General features: G+C 39.8%; 1 protein-coding gene across 4 annotated transcripts in view; it reads left to right on the top strand.

Annotated features, from left to right (window-relative positions):
• Window positions 1–20,001, top strand: part of LOC121287415 (eyes absent homolog 2-like) — a 262,276-nt gene that overhangs the window by 147,949 nt on the left and 94,326 nt on the right. For all 4 annotated transcript variants that reach the window (XM_041205274.1, XM_041205273.1, XM_041205275.1 and 1 more), the window contains 3 exons: window positions 6,501–6,583; window positions 9,931–10,111; window positions 13,236–13,378. In XM_041205274.1, the coding sequence (XP_041061208.1) occupies window positions 6,501–6,583; window positions 9,931–10,111; window positions 13,236–13,378 (407 nt within the window). The remainder of the gene's footprint in view (window positions 1–6,500; window positions 6,584–9,930; window positions 10,112–13,235; window positions 13,379–20,001) is intronic.

The raw sequence follows: 20,001 nt of genomic DNA, 5'->3' as shown, positions 1-20,001 counted from the left end.
TCATACCAAAAGCCTTTCATCCATCATCATTGACCTACATTAGCTCCCAGTTAAGCAACATTTCAATTTTAAATTTCTCATCCTTGATTTCAAATCTCTCCAAGGCCTCACCCTTCCCTACCTCTGTAATCTCCTCCAGCTCCATAACCCTCTGAAATATCTGTGCTCATCTAGGTCTCACCTCTCGAGCATCCCCCAATTTTAATTGCTCCCCCATTAGTGGCTGTGCCTTCAGCTGCCTAGATCCTAAATTCTGGAATTCCCTCCCTAAACCCCTCTGCTCCTCTACTGCCTCTCTTTCCTCCTTTAAGATACTCCTTAAAACCTACCTCTGACTAAGCTTTTGGCCATCTGCCCTAATATCGTCTTATGTGGCTCAGCGTCCAATTTTGCTTCATAATGCTCCTGTGAAGCACCTATGGACATTTAATGATAAAGGTTGATTTTGGTTTGGACAAGTTACTGTGACAAATATTATGTGGGAGATCAATTCATTTAAGTAAAAATGCAGCAATTCACCTTTCGTGCTTCAGTTTTAACTGCACATATTAATATATCTCCCTCATACTGTAGAGCTTGATAACTTCTGCATGCTAATTTCTTTAATTATGTCTTAACACTCAGTTTAAGTTAAACAAGCATGCTTTTTTAATGAAAGGTAACACGAGTTGAAAGGTGGATAATTATGTTAAAGCTTATTCATATTTCTGAATAAGCAATTATCTTTTTGAAGTGGGTTATTTATGGGTGATTACATATATCACTCCACAGACAAAAGCTTATCTTCTTTATTAATGTTTACCAACTTAATCCATATATCCTTCTGTAATTTGTGAGTCATTCTATCATTCGCTGTTCAATCAGTAAAAATATTCAGATCGTGCAGTCTCTACATCTGCAGTGCCTATGTTTAGAAACTGAGTATTCTATTCTTTATATATAAATAAATGCATTTATATATATAATTAAACGTAAACACATAATAGGTATGGAGCCTTATCTTCTAACTATCTCTCCATTGTCACCCTATCCTTTGCAAACCTATATCTGTTAACCTTCCCAACTATCAATCTACATCTATTAATCACTCGTAAGGTTAGTTTACCAATCACTCCATCTGGTTAAATCATATAACTGGATATCTGTACACTTGTAAACATGATCACCATTTCCACATACATCCGTAAACATGATTTTCTATCTGTCTTTCATCTGTCCTTCCATCACCACACCAACAATAAATTTACCCATTTTTCAGTCTAAAACCACAGGCAGTAGAAACACATTAGCATTATACCCATTACCAGCATAATAATGACGAATTGAGCAGTGAGTTGGCCTGTGTCAAATCTGCTTGCGCATTCAGGCCATTGCTAAATTTTTCAGGGTGATTTTACAGGCATCTCTGGAAGGTGACTTCCATATGCATATGTTCTTATAGTTGAGATCTCCTCACTGAAAGGCTACGTTTGGTGAAGCTGCGACTGCAAAGGGCACGCTTACTGCAATTGGTCAGCAATGAGCAAGGCAAAAGCCAAGCCTACTCCACTTAAACTTCTTCAGCTTCGTTAATCGTATCTGCACCCCCGATTCCCTCCTCGTGATTGACCCCATTCCTCTGTTGCTTCTTCAATTTGCGACTTACTTTGGGCAGTTTTTTGCAGGACAGACAGCTCAATTTTTTTTTAGGATGAGTGCAACAGTCACCAGCAGTTCACACAAAAAAGGTTAATCTGGCCCAAGCACCAATCCTGGGCTGGCATCCAGCCTCCTACTTAGGGCCGGAATATGATATGCTGAGGATCTAAACTGTGTCAAGCTTAAGAGGCCCCATACAATAAAAATAATACTTTATTATTCTCTCAGAAAGGACAATGATATGAAAGCTTTATATTTGCATATAAACAAAGATGGAGGCACAAAGAAGCAATTATAATCTAACTAAAACACATCTTACAAAATATCTGTTTGCATAATATAATATTTTCAAATTAAAACACGTTCATGATTTCTTAATTAATATATATGAAACCTTACTAAATGGAAGCAGTAATGCAACCTGCAGTGGGTCTGCTTACACATCACATAAAGTTGAAAATTTAAAACATTTTCTTTCGTGATTTTTGGAGAGCAAAGTCATCAATGAGGTCTTCAAATGGTAAGCTACTAAGTTTATCACTTTCAATGCACATAATGTTTCGGGCACTTATCTTTCCTTGAGCAGTTCATTCTTGATGTTTTACAGTTGCGAAAATGACCTCTCTACATCAGGGAATGCTAACAGAATCTTATCTTGGATGGTGACTTGATACAGGTCCTGGTGGCTTAAATGTCCTTTATCTGCATAATTTTCCTTAATAGAAGTATGGAAGTGCTTTATTTCCCAAACAAGGTTAACATCAACATCATCAGGATAGTCTTTCATCAGAAGTTTTACACTTTCATATATTTAGCTGTTTTCCCGAGACATTGAAATCAATCAAAAATGAAAAATTATTCACAACATTGTCGCATATTTCGTTTCCTTCAGTTGGCTTTAAGTGCGCACATGATAGGGATAAAGGATTTTACCTGAAATTTCTCTGTTGGAGAAAGCATTTCAACAGCATTGACTTCTTTTTTACTAATCCTTTTCCCTTTATTTACACACTTGTAATCTAAATCTGGCAGATTTTCTTTTGCTTAGAGTTCAACTTCATCAAAACTTCCACAGGTTTTTCAAGAAGTGAGAGAGTGATGTGTAAAGTTTTTCACATGTACTAAGATCCATCTGTGCGTCCTGTAGGGCCTTGTTGGTTTTGTGGAACTGATCCAACTCACAATTCCAAAGTTCTGACATAAATACAAGCTCTAATTCCTCCACTTTCTCCTGCAGAATGCCAACTTTTCTCCTTGTATCACCTTTTTCACTGTTATCAGTATGAAGATGATTAAGAGCATCACTAACTTATTCATTCAAGGGATGTGGGCATCGTTGGCTAGGCCAGCATTTATTGCCCATTCCTAATTGTCTTTGTTCAAGGGGCATTTAAGGGTCAACCACATTGCTGTAGGGCTGGAGTCCCATATAAGCCCTACCAGGTAAGGACAGCAGATTTCCTTCCCTAAAGGGAATAAGTGAACCAGCTGAGTTTCTGCAACAATTGGCAATGGTTTTGTGGTCATTATCAGACTTTTGATTTCAGATTTTTTTTTTGACTGAATTCATATTTCACCATCTGCCATGGTAGGATTCAAACCCAGAATCTCTGGAATACTAGTTCATTGATAATTTCACTATGCCACCACCTCTCCCTAATTGAACTATAACTATCAGCTACAGCTGAAGTAGCCCTTGCATGTGCTTTGCACCTAGTGTCAGAGAGATGTTTTGGTACAGTGGAATCAGGACTTGAAAATGATTTGAGCACTGCCCAGCGTGTTCATGTATTTACACACCTACCCATTCAACAATGTAGATATTTACCTTGTGTCAAAGGGAGAAGGAGTCCTTGTGCAACTCGCAGAGAGGCACATAAAGCCATAGAAAAGTTATGGCACTGAAAGAGGCCATTCAGTCCATCGTTTCTATGCTGGTCAAAAATAATAAAATGCTAGCCACCCATTCTAATCCCACTTTCCAGGACCTGGTCCGTAGCCTTGCAGGTTACAGCACTTCAGGTGCAGAGCCAGGCACCTCAGCACAAGCGATGTTGCAATTGGAACCAGCAGACATGTGGTATGCAAGTTAAAACTTCAACCTGGGACATACTTAAGCCAAAGACAATAATTCAGTGGATAGCAGCAGGGGTAACTGAATGAAGTCTTTCACTTTATCTGGCTGCAATATTTTTCACTGGATTTTCATGAAATTTTGAGATGAATTATCGTTATATCTGCACAAATTTGTGAACTCAATATGATTAGTAACTGTGTAGCCATATATATGCATACTTTTGCCATATTAAAATGAAAAGTCCATATTTAGAGAGTAGTTTTCCCATTTCTTCTATATTTAACAACTGATGATGATAAAACTTGATAATGAGTCCATTTTTTTTATTTAGAGGTCCCTAATTTTATGAGGCTCTGAGCTGTAGCTTAATTAGCTTAAACCTAAATCTGGAACTGCTCCCGCTGGCTATGAACACTAAAGATATGTCTATCAATAACCCTGCCAGCTTTAAATTCATAAATGGATCACTCGGTATGTCTATCAACATTCCCGCATTTTAAACAAATATAATTAGCTATAAAATTTACCCAACTGCTAATCCATAAATTCCTCTGTTTATTTATCCATCTATAGGCATTTCAAATTACAAATCTCCACATCAGTAGCGCCTTCAACCTATAATCTATCGATCTACAAACTACTCAAGTGTTTAACTATTCATCAGTCTGTCAATATATAAATATATTCATCTGGAAATCGGTCTAAATTTTAAATGTAACCATCTGTTAATCAGTAAATCTCCCCTTCTGTCAATCTGCTTCCATTAATCAATAATTCTTACCACCTGTCAGGCCAAGAATCTCTGGATTAGCAAATCCATCTAGCTACTAATATATAATTAATATGTTTTCCATCTGTCCATTTGAAAACCTTACAATATATAAATCTGCCAATCTTAATCTATCAATTGAGGCATCTGTCCATCTCTCTTTGTGTAATCTTGTATAACTGTTTCCTCTATGATAAAACCTAACATTTCTGACATATTGTAAGCCCACTCATCTGTCTGACCACTTGTCTCCCATCTCTCTCAATAAACCTTTCATTCTATGAACATGTCAATCTTTCAACTCATGAATTCATATATAAAATTCTGTCTCTTCTGTATCTGCCCACAAGTAATTGCACCTACACATATATCAGATCTTTTCTGCCTTTGCTAGACTTGCCCTTCTGTTTCTCGATGTTTGTCAGTTTATCAATACCTTTGCATGAATCTATTCATTAGTCAGTTTGCAAAGGAACAAAAAATAATCAAAGGAGTTAATGGCATGTTGGCTTTGCTTTCAAGGCAATTAGAATTTAAAAGTGAGGAAGTAATGCTTCAGTTGCACGGAACCTTGGTCAGGTCCCATCTGGAATACTACATTTAGTTTTGAGCAATGAACTACAGGAAAGATATAATGGTCCTAGAAGGTGTTTAGTACAAATTCACCAGAATGATTTTTAAAGGGTCAAAATCTGGGAAACAATTTTAAAAAGTTGACTTGTATTTCTTTGTGTTTAGAAGGCTCGGAGGTGTTTAAAGTGACAAAGAGATTCATTAGGGTAGGGAAAACATTTCCCTTGGTCCAAGAATCCATGAACAAAGAAGGACAATCTTAAAGTTAGAGCTAGGCTATTTGGAAGCGGAATCAGAAGGCACTTTTTTGCACAAAGGGTAGTAGCGTTCTGAAACACTCTCTTCCAAAATGCTGTGGATTCTGACTCAACTGAAATCACGCAGGTGACATTTGTCCATGAGTGAGCCTTGACAGTGAGTATCGGCAGACTACCGAACTGTAGGGGCCACCAGAGCTGAGTGCAAACTAATTCTATCGTTGCCCATCATTAATAGACATATGCTTCCATCTAAAATTGCCAGAAAGTCATCATGGGCATTGTAAATGCCCTTACTCTGAGATTGACTATAAATCTGCCTATCAGCTTACCATCTGTCCTATCTACTTTATGTCCTTCTATATATCTGCTAGTTTACATCTTAATTTGTTTATTTATCCATAAATATCCCTGTCAATCAATAAATCTACCCAGTCCATCTGTAAGCCTTGAGATAAAAAACATTACTATTAGCAAATGAGAACTTAATGTATTTGGATGAGAGTTCTTTGCTATTTTAAAAGATGCATTAAAATAAAAGGGTTTGCTAAAATTATCCAGCATGATTTTGCTCTATGTATTCAACTTTAAAGTGATCAAAATGCCAAAATCTTCATCTGTCAATCTTTAAATTGATCCAACTATAAATTTATCAGTGTAGGAATCTGTTTATCCACCTGTGAATCTATCCATCTTTCATTTCCACCCTAGCCCATTATCCTTCCATGTATCTAGAGGTCTTCCAAATGCAAATTTGTCCATTTGTCTGTCTGGTATACTTCACCTGTCATTATTTAAATCTGTCCAATGCCAATCTATAAACCTTTCCACCTGTTCATTTATAAGTCTGTCCATCTGTAAATCTATCAACGTGCAAACCTATCCATCTGTAACTGTCTCCATTCATAAATCTGTCTGTCTCTAGTTATGTCCATCTGTAAATGTTTCTTTGTATCTCTTGGCATTCACTGCACATATTCCTTCATGAAAATTGGATTGTTTAAACCAGCAGTTGTTTAAATCAATGAGAACAGATGGTTTATAGGGGGGTTAAGAATAGGGTCATTATGATATGTGTACAAAATACATGAGCATTCTGAAAATAGGGCAGACTTGCAGCCACGGTATGTGTGCCGATATGTGCTTATTCTTTGTGAATATAACTGGATCTTTTCTCCTTTCGCAGGTAGTGGTCTGACAGCAACATCAGGGATTTATCAGGGAAATAATACAATCACCAGTTCTACCGGCTTTAACAATGCACAACAGGTATAATTCATTCGATTCTTTACCTGCAGATCGTTTGAGATACTTGTAGGCAGTCCCTTAGAGACTGACATTATTGTGTTTACACTATCTGAGCTAGTATTTGAAAATATTAGGACACATAAAACAAAGTTTCATGCAGCAAGTCCTGGACAATTTTCAGGCTTGGGCTGATAAATGGCATATAACATTCATGTTAGCACTATGCAATGACCATCTCCAACAACACAAAGTCTCTGCCTCCCTCTGACATTCTATGGCTTTACCATCATTGAATCCTTCACCATCCACATCCTGGGGATCACTTTTGACCAGAACCTTAACTGGACCAGCCAAATCAATACTGTGGCTACAAGAGTAGGTCAAAGGCTGGGCATTCTGTGGAGAGTAAGTCACCTCCTGACTCCCCAAAATCTTTTCCACCATGTACAAGCCACAAGTCAGGAGTCTGATGGAATACTCTCCACTCCAGCAGCACTCAAGAGGCTTGACACCATCCAGGATAAAGCAGCTCACTAGATTGGCACACCATCTTAAGCATTCACTCCCTCCACCACTGCGCACTGCGGCTGCAGCATGTATCACCTACAAGATGCACTTCAGCAATAACGTCCAAAGATATCCCAATTTACAACCTCTACACCTGGAAAGACAAGGGCAGCAAGCACATGGGAACACCAACACCTCCAAGTTCCCCTTCAAATCACACACCATCCTGACTTGAAAATGTATTGCTGCCATTTCTTCAGTGTCACTGCACCAAAATCCTGGAACTCACAACCTATCTACGTTTAGGAGTGCCTACACCAAACATACTGCAAAGAAGACAGCTCACCACCACCATTTCAAGGCCAATTAGGGATGGGCCTTCCTAGTAATTCCCATATTCCGTGAATGAATAAAAAAATGTTACCTGCCCTTTGAGAAACTCACCAGGAATAGCATTATGTTTCACAAAGAACTATACAGTGGACATTATTCCTGGAAAATGAATGGTATGGAAAACAAAGTTCAAATCATCTTAATAGTGCACTTCAGAGTAATGATCTCTGTACATCACATTTAGAGAAATATCTTCTTGGTTGCAGAACCAAACTTCATGTTGTGGAATCAGAACAGTGTTGATAACTATCATAGTCAATTCCGTTCCGCAAATCTACTTCTTTCAACTGCCCCATCATAGCTGGTGGGGGAAACTTATGTGTGGAACCTCTTTCCCAATCAGCTAAAGAAATGAGCATGACAATGAGTGGGAAAAGCCTCAGGTATTCACCGTCTGCCCCAATCAATCAGTGAAATTATTGTCATAATGGTGTAGTAGTTATGTGCTACAGAATTTCGAATCATGGCACATAACATCACATGATCTCCTCCCCGTAATTGCCGCACCCCCATGCTCCTTCCTGTTGGTCACCATGACCATTCTCACAGTACAAACTATAGGCCTGTTAGCCTAATGTCTGTCATTGGGAAATTACTAGAACCTATTATTAAGGAGATTATAGCAGGATACTTAGAAAACCATAGTGGGATCAGGCAGATCTTTGCGAAAGGGAAAGCGTGTTTAATTAATTTATTCAAGTTCTTTGAGAAAATAACAAGTAAGATGGATAAAGGAGAACCTGCAGATGTGATGTACTTGGATTTCCAAAAGGCATTTGATAAAGTGCCCATTAAAGGCTAATGGACAAGATAAGAGCACATGGTGTAGGGCGTAGCATATTAGCATGGATAAAGGATTGGTTAGCTAACAGGTTATAGAGAGTAGGGACAAATGGGTCTTTATTAGGTTGACAAGCTCTAACTAGTGGAGTGCCACAGGAATCAGTGCTGGAGCCTCAATTATTTGCAATCTATGTCAATGACATGGATGAGTGGACCAAATGTATAGTAGCTAAATTTGTCGATGGCACCAAGATAGGTAGGAAAGTAAGTTGTCAAGAGGAGGTAGAGAATCTGCAAAGAGATATAAATAGGTTTAGTGAGTGGGCAAAAATTTGGAATATAATGTGGGAAAACGTGAACTTGTCCACTTTGGCAGGAAAAGAACAACAGTTTAAATGGAGAGACATTGCAGAATTCGGTGGTACAGAGGGATCTAGGTGTCTTATTAAATGAATCACAAAAAATTAGGATGCAGGTACTGCAAGTGATTAGGAAGGCAAACGAAATGTTGACATTTATTGCAAGGAAAATGGAATATAAAAACAGGGAAGTTTCACTGCAGTTGTACAGGGCCTTGGTGAGATCACATCTGGAATACTAACGACAACCTTCTGAGGGAAAAAAATTCTCCTCATTTCCATCTTATTCTGTGTACAGTTTTGTTCTCCTTGTTTGAAAAACGTTATAATTGCGCTAGAAGCAGTTTAGAGAATTTCACTCAACTCGTTCCTGGGATGAGTTTATGAAGAAAGTTTGAACAGATTGGGCCACTAGCTATTGGAATTTAGAAGAATGACAGATGATCTTGTTGAAACATATAAAATCCTGAGGGGACTTGATAGGGTTGGTACCGCGAGGATGTTTCCTCTTGTAGGGAAGACTAGAACTAGGGACACAGATTAAGAATTAAGATGGAAGTGAGGAGAAATTATTTCCCTCAGAGTGTTATTAGTCTGTGGAATTCTCTTCCCCAGAAAGAAGTGTAGGCCGAGCCACTGAATTTATTCAAGGCTGACTTAAATAGATTTTTGATAGACAAGGGAGTCAAGTGTGAGGGCAGACAGGAAAGTGGAATTGAAACCACAACCAAATCAGCCATGACCTTCCTGAATGTCAGAGCAGGCTCAAGGAGCCGAATGGCCTACTCTTGCTCCTAAGTCCTATGTTCCTACAATGTCTCTCCTCACCAACTAGAATGCAAATGCACTCTTCATCACCTGGTTAGATGATTCTTGACTCGGTCAAACAGCCTTATCTTTCCCAATTCCAATATTCTTATAATTAATAAACTAAAGTGCTGAAAGAACATAGTTTTTCTCCTGGGTTGCTCCATCAGTATTTTGGTGATTAATTATCAGTTCCTGTTGTCAAGAGGAGACAAAGAGTCTACAAAGGGAGCCCCCAGGACTACCCTGGAGGGTTGGTAACCCTATTCTACTGAGCAAAGCTTCTGCAGAGGATGTTCTGCTCAAGCCATTAAAATGACTTTGGGGTCCTATCTATATATTTAACCCCTGCCCCACCTAGTTTCTTCTGGCTAGATGGACTTAAAAGCAGATCCATGGCAGATCCTATGGTATTGTGCTAACAACCCCGAGGTTGTGAATTCAGATCTGGCATTAATTGTACAGAAGTGATTTTTCAATTGCATAATTTAATATATTGCCACTTGTCTGTTTTCTAAGGAATATACTGCATATCCAGGCTTCCCACAGGGACAATATCCACAGTATTACAGTTCTCCATACAGCTCTCCTTATGTAACTGCAAATAGCATTAGTCCTTCAGCCATTTCTGGAATGACCTATCAGATCCCGGAGCCACCGATTGCTATAAGCAATCAAACAAGTGCAGAGTCAATGTCAGGTAAGGGCAGCGCATAAATTTTCAGCTGTTCCAGAAGATATTGTTTCTTATTTACTATTTTAATTTCAGCACTGGACATAGCGTTGGACTAAATCACTTCAATGCAAACAGTCCTGCAACAAAGGCCAGTAGTTGTGGATCAAGAGAAAAACAAAATCCAAAATTAATGCTACAAGGAAGCAAACGCAGATTTGTCCCTGAAAAGTTTCACAATGACATATTTGTGTACCTTTCACGTGCGTGTGTGTGTGTGTGTATATATATATATAGAGAGAGAGAGAGAGAGAGAGAAGGCACTAGCTGTAAGGAGGAATAAAGTTTAAACAGCTCATTACCATCTCCTCAAGGGCAATTAGGAATAAGCAATAAATGTTCATGTTGCCAGCTATTTTAACATCCCATGAAAAAGTAAAAAAAAAGCTAAGTAATGAGGGGTAAAAGGTTTCACCCAGCAATGTCATCAGCCAAACGAACAAAAGCACCAGAACATCCAGTTCTCAATGCCGCAATATGCAACCAATACTATTATGTCATTAGAAGTAAAACCTTTATATTTGGCCATCTGATTTTTAAAATGGAACTGCCATTTGGAATACCATTGCTCTTACATCACTGTCAACTCTCCTTAAATACGGGTTATTGAACCATTCCCAGCTCCTCCAAGCTCATAGGAGCATAAAAATTTACAGCATGGAAGGAGGCCATTTGGCCCATCATGTACATGCTGGCCACCAAATAGTCATCAACCCTAATCCCTCTTTCCAACTCTTGGTCCGTAACCTTGTAGTTTATGACACTTCAAGTGCATATTCGAATACTTTTTAAATGTCATGAGGGTTTTGCCTCCAAAATCCTTGCAGGCAGTGAGTTCTAGATCTCCACTACCCTCTGGATGAAAATCCCCTCAAATCCCCTCTGAACTTCCTACCTCTTACTGTATGATTCATGCCTCCTGGTTATGGACTTCTCTACCGAGGGAAATTGGGCCTTCCTATCTGCTCTAACAGTTTAATTAAGTCTCCTCTCAGCCTCCCCTGTTCCAAAAAAAACAACACCATCCTATCTAATCTTTCTTTATAATTAAAATTCTCAAGTCGGGGCAACATTCTTGTAAATCTCTTCTGTACTCTCTCTAGGCATTTGTATCGTTCGTATAGCGCAGTGATCAGAACTGCATATAGTACTCCAACTGTGATGTAACTAGTGTTTTACACAGTTCCAGCATAACCTTCCTGCTCATATATGCTATGCCTCAGCTAATAAAGGGAAGTATTCATATGAATTTCTGATCACTTTTTCTACCTGTTCAGCCGCCTTCAGGGATCTGTGGACATGCACTCCAAAGTCTTTGTTCCTCTACACTTCACAGTGCCCTACCATTTATTGTGTATTCTGTTGCCTTGTTAGCTTTCCTCAAATGCATTACCTCACACTTTTCCGGATTGAACTTCATTTGCCCCTGTTCAGCCACCTGACTAATCCATTGATATAATTCTGTAGTCTATAGCTTTCTTCATTATCAACTACCTGGCCAATTTTTTTATCGTCTGCAAACTTCTTAATCATACCCACTAAATTGAAGACCAAATCATTGATATATGCCACAAAAAGCAAGGGACTACTGATCCCAATGGAACACCACTGGAAACACTCACAAAAACATTCACCAAACATTACTCTTTGCTTCCTGCCTCTGAGCCAATTTTGGAACCAACTTGTCACTTTGCCTTGTATCCCACGTGCTTTTCCTTTTGTGATCAATTGACCAAAAACCTTGCTAAAATCCACATAGACTAAATCAAATGCAATACTCTCAACGACTCTCCTTCTTACCTCCTCAAAATACGTGCATAATTTTCAGTTTCTCCAGGTCAATCTAATAATTTTCAATTCCCCTATTGTAAAGTGTCTCTCCTAATTTCACCAGGATTATTATGCCATTCTCAGCAAGGTACAAGTGGGTAAAGGATAGATAGCAGTTGAAATAATATCTGAACACTGAAAAGTAATGACAAAGCACAGGTATGTGTTATCTTAACTTGCAGCAAGGTAGAAACAAATATTGAGAATATGACTAATATTTGATCTTTAGCTCTTTTTAATTGCAAATTAAATTTTGATGCTATATTGAATTAGATTTATCTAATAAGAATACTGTAACCTATTTGATAAAAATGATTAGAAATTATGAGCTTTAATAAACTTTTACTTCACATAGTATTATTAGATCTGGGTGATTCTAATGTACTGAAATATTATCGGTTTAAGAAATAGGAGCAGAACAGAATATGTCATTGTTTATGAACTTAAATAATTGCTTTGGGGTGACTGGTTTAATGTGAAAATCTGGTACATATCAGAGCCTGTCTTGAGTAGAATTCTTTATAAATTTCCTTCTTAGCAAATGCTTATGGTGTAAAGTGAAGAAATGTGAGAAGGGAGCCCATATGTAAAGGGCATATTCTGCTTTGCCAACATACAAAGATCCCTATGGCACGTCAGCATGATAATAACTGGGAAAATATTTCTTCAGATACTTTGGAATGCATGTTATAAATGGAATAGAAATCTCATGATTCAGCTGTGAGCCAGTTCCAGTATAGTTTATCGCCTGGCAATCATTACCACATTACGGTGTGACAACACAATCCATGTGGAAAATGTTTACACTCAATGCAAGTGGATTAACGGCCTTGTTGTGGGAAGTGACCATACCCAGGAGCAGAATCAGTGTGGAAAATAATTATAATCAATGAGGTGAGGGCAAATCATAAAAGTCCCTGTATAAAGCTAAAAAACCAATAGGTAAGGTTTCCCTAGCTCTTCAGCAGACAAAGCATTGTCACATGAACTATCCACATTTTATCCTGTCTGACCATTATCAAATGCAAAGTAGGCTCTGCAGCTCTTTACATTATATTGTTGTGTTGGTGCATTTTATAGTTTATAATGTCAGTAGCGATAGAATGCTGTCATCACGTCTTTATACTGTAACTGGGCCAGTTGTGCTTTCATATTTTTAGAAGTGACAAACTTAGATATGAAAAATGCAATCACTGTGAAACTTGAAGAGTCCCTGTTAGCATTCAAATTGTTCTGAATGGTTTTCATTTGCTTGCTTCAGGAGATTACAATACAGTCAATCGCGCCAGAACCCCTGTGAAAGATTTGGATTCAGATCGACAGCGGAGAAGTTCAGATGGAAAGTTACGTGGAAGATCAAAAAGGAACAACGATCCTTCCCCTCTACTAGACACTGACATTGAGGTACTGGCTTATCATCAGATTTATCAGAATCTTGCTGATGCTTTCCACAGTGCTATGGAGTTACAGTGTTAGTTTTAATCTTACAGTGATACACAATTGCATTCTTGGTATTTCAATATCACAACTACAACATTACAGGGTTTGTATTACAGTATCAGGGAACCACAGAAGTCTGGTTATAGCATGACAATTAATACTGCATTCACAATATTACACATTGTGACTGAATATTATGAACATAATGTTAGAGAGTTACAATATGAGATGGTTACCATTACAGTTGCAATATTACATGATTATAGTGTTATGAGCCTAAGCCTTTCATCCATTTCTCCCCATCATTGGGGGGAAGGCCTGGTGTTGTGGTACTTCCACCTGTCCCCAGAGATGCCATTCTGATGACAGGCATTAGCCCAACCCTGAGGCCCTTAGCATATGGAAGCAGGCGGGGTTCCCTCAGCTCCACTGGCAAGTGGTGCAGCAGGCATTGTGTCCTTGCCACAGCTCATCATTATGGAAACTTACAGCACAGAAGGAAGCCATTCAGTCCATTATGCCTGTCCTGGATCTTTGAAAGAGCAGGCATGTTAACTTCCACATTCCTGCTTTTTGTCTGTAACTTGGTAAGTTCCTCAACCTCAAATAGCTGTCCAACTCCTTTTTAACATTCTTTTTCTGATTTTTCAGGTAGAGCATTCCAGATCACGACACCTCTGAGTGAAAAAAAATTCTCCTCAGCCTCTAGGATTTTTTCAATGATTTTGAATCAATTACTTCTAGTTATTGACCCACTCACCAGAGAGAATATAGTTTTCTCTATTTAGTCTATCAAAACTTCTCAGCATTGGAAAAAACCTTTGAGGTCACCTCTTAATCTTTTCTGTTTGAAGGAGAACAGTCCTAATTTTTTCAACCTCTCTTAACTGAAGTCCTTCATCCGAGGTAACACCCTAGTAAGCCTCCCCTGTTCCCTCTCTAAGGCCTTTACATTCTTCCTGAAGTGTGATGCCCAGAATTGTCCACAATGCTCCACATTTTTTTAACCACTTTCACTTTATCAACTGGCACTGCCACCTTTAAGGATTTGTGTATATGGACAGAGGCTCATTTACACTTATCAAAATTGTGTAATGTATAGTATATATTAGCCCTCCCAAAATGCATCACTTCACACTTCTCTGCATTGAACTAAATCTGCTATGTTTCTGCCGATTTCACCATCTCATCTACGCAATCCTGAAGCCTATAACTATCCTCATCAATATGTTGCCAAGTTTCATACTTTGAATACAGCTCCCTACACACAAGTGTAATGGGGGAGAGGTGGTGGCATAGTGGCATTGTCACTGGACTGATGTTTCAGAGACCTAGTGTAATGCCCTGGGGACTTGAGTTCAAATCCCTGGGCTGAATTTGATAAAATTCTGGAATAAAAGATGATTGTGAAACCATTGTTGTAAAAGCCCATGTGGTTCACTAATGTCCTTTAGGGAAGGAAATCTTTAAAAAAATGCCCTCTGAACAAGTGCAATTAAGGATGGGTAATAAATGCTAGCCTAGCCAGCAATGTCCACATCCCAAGAACAAATTTTTTAAAAATTCTAGGCCGTTTATAAAAATTTCAAAGTGTAATGGACCCAACCTAGCCTTTGGAGAAAGCACTTCTTAGTCTGAACAACATCCTGCAACCACCACTCTTTGCCTCTGTGCCAATTTTGTGTTCAAACAGCCACTTTCCAGTTAATTACATGGGCTTCCATGGAATTAATCCTTACTCAAGTTGTCAAACACTATTTAATTTCACAAATCCATGCTGACATCCTTGATGCCCATGCTTTTCCAACTGAAAGTTATTTTGTCCCTGTAGCTTCCTTATTGCTCTTATATGCTCCTTATATGCTCTCTCATGGTGGTATAGCATTCGTGACCCTTCGCCCTCCACCACTACTCATATATCAAGGAGGAGCAGGAGGTGGCTGACGAGCTATCTCTTAATTTTCTTTGCCGGCCAAGAATGTTTCACCTTACTGATGAGGCCTCTGGGCTGCTGTGCTCTGAAAGGTCTTGCTCCAGCACATCTTCAGTTTTTACCCACGGGCCCCCCATTTTCAAGGGGGATAGATACCTTAGCTTAACATATGGCCCTGATTCCAGTGCACAAAGAACGCACAATGTTTGCGACTGTGTTTGCTTCATTTTCGTAAGCCTATCATTCACTGCCCACAGAGCAGTTGGTGCTGAGGCTCCCTTCCCCCAGGAAATGGTGGAGCAAAGCAGCATATGCCCCTGTGTTGCTGTCTGCCCTGGCCCATCCAGATCAAATGATGAATCAGTGAGGGGGAGGAGGAAAGCCCAGAGCATGGTGCTAAAATTGCCATTACGTATGTAGTAACAAAGTTGCAATGCTTGCATTAGCATGTTGTGATTACGTTATAGGGCAGGATTTTGCCCTGGGTGGGGGCGCTCGGCAAGGGTGGGCAGGGGTGGTTGGGAAGCCGACCACCGCCCACAATTGGCTCTGCACCACGATGCCACGCGGGCAGCAGCGCTGCCCATGCAGGCAGGGGGAGGAGGGCAAGTGGGCCTACCGCAATCTTCACACATGTGCACGAAGGAAGGCTTCAGTCTCCCTAGAGCACCGAGCTGCCTCAGGCCGATGAAGCGCTGTTTAAAGAAAATAATAAAGGAAATAAAATTGTCATAAAACATGCCCCCTCGTGTGACTCTGTCACATGAGCTGGGACATGTTTTTAATTCAAAAATAAAATTTTTATTTGATGTCTGTTTGCTTTAGGAAACCTCATCCCACCCGTAGATGAGGTTTCCTAAAAAATGTAAAGGCCGCTTGGCCTTTTCGCCTTCCCCCCCCACCCCCCCACAAAGGTTGGGCAAGCAGTGTAAATTTGAATTTAATTAGCTTCTTACTGTCCTCAATAGGCCTTTCAATTGTTGGCGGGCTTGCAGCTGACTCCGGCGCACGCCCACCGAATGAAGTATCGCGAGACTGCTTGCCCGATGTCATCGCACGTCATTTTACGCTCGGGCGTATCAGGTGCACGCCTACATGCCAAACATAATATTCTGCCCATAGTGTTGCAGCATTACAGAGATATCAATCAAATATTATGGTACAGCTTTCGTTTTTTTCTCTGTATTTACCAACCACTTAAACAGGCCAAGTAATCTCTGTAAAAGCCCATGTCAAAGGAAAATTCTGTCCAAAACTTTTCAACTTTTATGAAGTAACTTTGTGTGGTCAGTATCAAATGCAAAGCCAATGTTTATCCAAGTCATTAACTTAGTATTTAAACAGAGAAGGTAAAATGTGCGACTTACGAAAACTCAAATGTATTTTATTGTTACTGTGCAGCCCCTGTTTAAAAATAGGGGGTCACCCATTTAAAGCAGTGATGAGGCAAAATGTTTTCACTGAGGGTCATGAGTCTTTGGAACTATCTTCCTGAAAAGATGGTGGAAGCAGAGTCCTTGAATATTTTTAAGGCAGAAGTGGATAGATCCTTGGTAAGCAAGGGGTGATAGGTTATCGGTGGTAGGTGAGATGCAGATTTCAGGTTACTATCAGATGAGCCAAGATCTTACTAAATGGCGAAGCAGGCTCGAGGGGCTGAATGGCTTACTCCTGCTCCTTGTTCGCATGCACCTAAGGACTTTAATATGAAAAAAAGCCTAATGCATCTTTCAACTTTGGGAAGCTGATATATGCAGTCCTGTTTTATACATTCCTGGGATGACAATTCTATTCCACACACGCCCTTGACTGAATCAGTGCTGAGAAAGCAGTCATATTCTGCATTTGTGTTATCTTCTCAAGATGATGGCCACACTGAAAAAAAATGCCACAATGGCACATTAAAGGGGCATGTCACAGGGAACTGTTAAAGAGTGCATCAAGATGCCATGTTTCTGATTGGATTGAATATCCGTATGAAACTGCATAATTTGAAAAAAATAATCCAGTGAAATAGTGCTCACTTGCTTCTGTGTGTTGTGTACACATTGACGTGGTGAGACCTGGATCACTTTTAAAAGAAAGCCATTTGTTTAATTTGACTTAAGTTTTTGTCTGTTACATGTTCTTTAATGTTTACTATTAATGTACCTTGTGAGATGTCCCTTTAAAATGTCCCAACTACATAACCTTTTCATGACGCACACTTTAATAGTCCCCTGTGACATGCACCTTTAATGTGCCATTGTGGCATATTTCTTTCAGTGTGGCCAGCACCTATCCTTTTAATCTGTCCACATGAACACAAGAACGTGGATTCGGAGCAGGAGTAGACCATTTGGCCCCTTGAGCCTGCTCCGCAATTCGATAAGATCATGGTTGATCTGATTGTGGCCTCAACTCCACTTTCCTGTCTGCACCTCATAACCCTTGACTCCCTTGCTGATCAAAGTCTAACTCAGCCTTGAATGTATTCAGTAACCCAGCCTCCACTGCTCTCTGGGGAAGAGAGTTCCACAGACCAGCTTTTCTCTGAGAGAAAAAAATTCTCCTTATCCCAGTCTTAAACAGGAGACCCCTAATTTTTAAACTGTCTCCCCTGAGATATCATCTATATGACCTGTTCTTTAAAGTGAGCATGACATTGTTCCTTAATGCATTTCTGCAACATGTTCCTTCAATATTAGTATAGTTAGTATCTATATAATTTCTAGCAAAATATCTGATCAGTGAGACTGCCACCAAATGTTTGTTTTGTCGTCTGGGTGAAGTTTGCAGTAAGCTCTGTGTAGTGTGATTTTATGGAGTTTTGTATTGGGCTTTAGATATAAATCTGGAAAGAAAGCACCAGATGTATTCCTTAAAGATGAAAGTAGCCCAACTCAGCTCCTTCAGAATTACCTGTGTGACTTTATTTTGAAATTCACTCAAAGGCTTTCCAGGTTGTTATGTTTTACTCAGCAACAGGCTAACACAGCAATGTAAAGGAGAACCTCATTAGTATAATTTTAAGTTTATTAAAATATTCTGCTTATAGCTTGATCCCTGTAATACTGGATAGTCAGACCTGTTCTGCATCTTTGGCTCTTCCATTTCAGCACTGGATTCAGATGGTAGCACTCTGACCTTTGAGTTAGAAAGCTGTGGGTTCAGGCACCATTACAGCATTGTGAGCAGATAATCTTGGCCAATGTTCTAGTGCAGCATGGAGCGAGTGCTACACTGTTGGAGACACTATTCTTTGGTACAAGCATTAAACTCACCTGCCTGACTAGGGGTGGCCACTAAAGATCCTAGGAGGATAATATTGACTTTGGATTATGCTGTAAAATGGGTGATATTAATTCAGCCATCCCTTATACATCGCTCCCTCTTATCATTTTCAGTGAATCCAGTACAGATGTATACCACACACCTGAATCAATAGCACCCATCTTACAGTATTGTGTAAGCCAAATTTACCCCATATGGCATTATTTTGAACAAGAATGGGGCGTTTTCCCAGTGCCAACATTCTTCTGTTAACTAACACCACCAATAATGCTTAAATTATGTGTCGCTGTGTGTTTTTTGGGATCCTGCTGTGTAGAAAATGGCTGCTGTGCTTGTCTATATAACAATCGCGATTGCCCCCCACCCCCCCCGTCAGGGGAGCGGGCAGGCGTGTACCTGATCAGCGCCCTCGATTGGGCCCGCACCGTCATTTTACATGGGCAGGCCTTAATTGGCCCACCCAGCGTGACGTGCACCCGGAAGCACTGAACGCTCCCTGTGCAGTAGGGGGGGGTTTCCCTGACTCGGGGGTGCGTTCTTTCGCGCATGCGCACAGAAGAGCGCAGAAATCTCCCTCAGGCACAGAGACGCGTCAGGGAGATTAGCTTTAAGTTTTAACTGTTCAATCAAGCGTTGAAAAAAATTTTATGACATGTCCCCTCATGTGAAACTGTCACATGAGCTGGAACGCGTGCATTAATTTAAATAAAAATTTTTTGAGAAAACTTAAAATCCTTCATGAAACCTCATCCCGCCCGTGGATGAGGTTCCATGAAAAATGCGAAGGCCGCCTGGGCTTTTCGCCTGCCCGCCAACCTTAAGATTGGACGGGCAGCTCCGTTAATTATTTTAATTGTTAGTTAAATGGCCTTAATAGGCCTTTGACAGTTCGGCAGGCGCACAGCCAAGTCGGCTGCGTGCCCGCCGAACTGGAAATCTAAATGACGAGCAGTGACCTCGGGGCGCACACCTGATGTCACCCCGCGTCATTTTACACCTCGCCAAGCCAAAGCTTCGCCCCATAAAGTAATTTACCATTTCTGAGGCATGATGAGGTACTATATAAATGAAAGTATTTCTTTTAGTGGGGAAAGCCAGTTCTTCTCAATTATTGCTGACTAAGTTAGGACCAGGATTGGCGGTCTTGTTCTGTGTATGAGCTTGCCTTGAACAGATCTGGAATTGTTGGTTATGTTACACAAAACATGGATTTATAAGCTGCTTCGTCCATTCAGTCCCATTAGATATTTCACACTTCCATTGTGTGTCTCTGTTGTAGCTCATTTCCAAGACAATGTTTTCCGGTAAATGAAATAAGTCAAATTCTGCTTTTATTCCAAAGGATTCTGTGATTTTTTTTAACCAGCATTTTGGGGATTGA

The sequence above is a fragment of the Carcharodon carcharias genome, chromosome 14 (assembly GCF_017639515.1).
Source record: "Carcharodon carcharias isolate sCarCar2 chromosome 14, sCarCar2.pri, whole genome shotgun sequence".
NCBI lineage: Eukaryota > Metazoa > Chordata > Chondrichthyes > Lamniformes > Lamnidae > Carcharodon > Carcharodon carcharias.
This window is presented reverse-complemented; position numbering and strand designations above follow the sequence as displayed.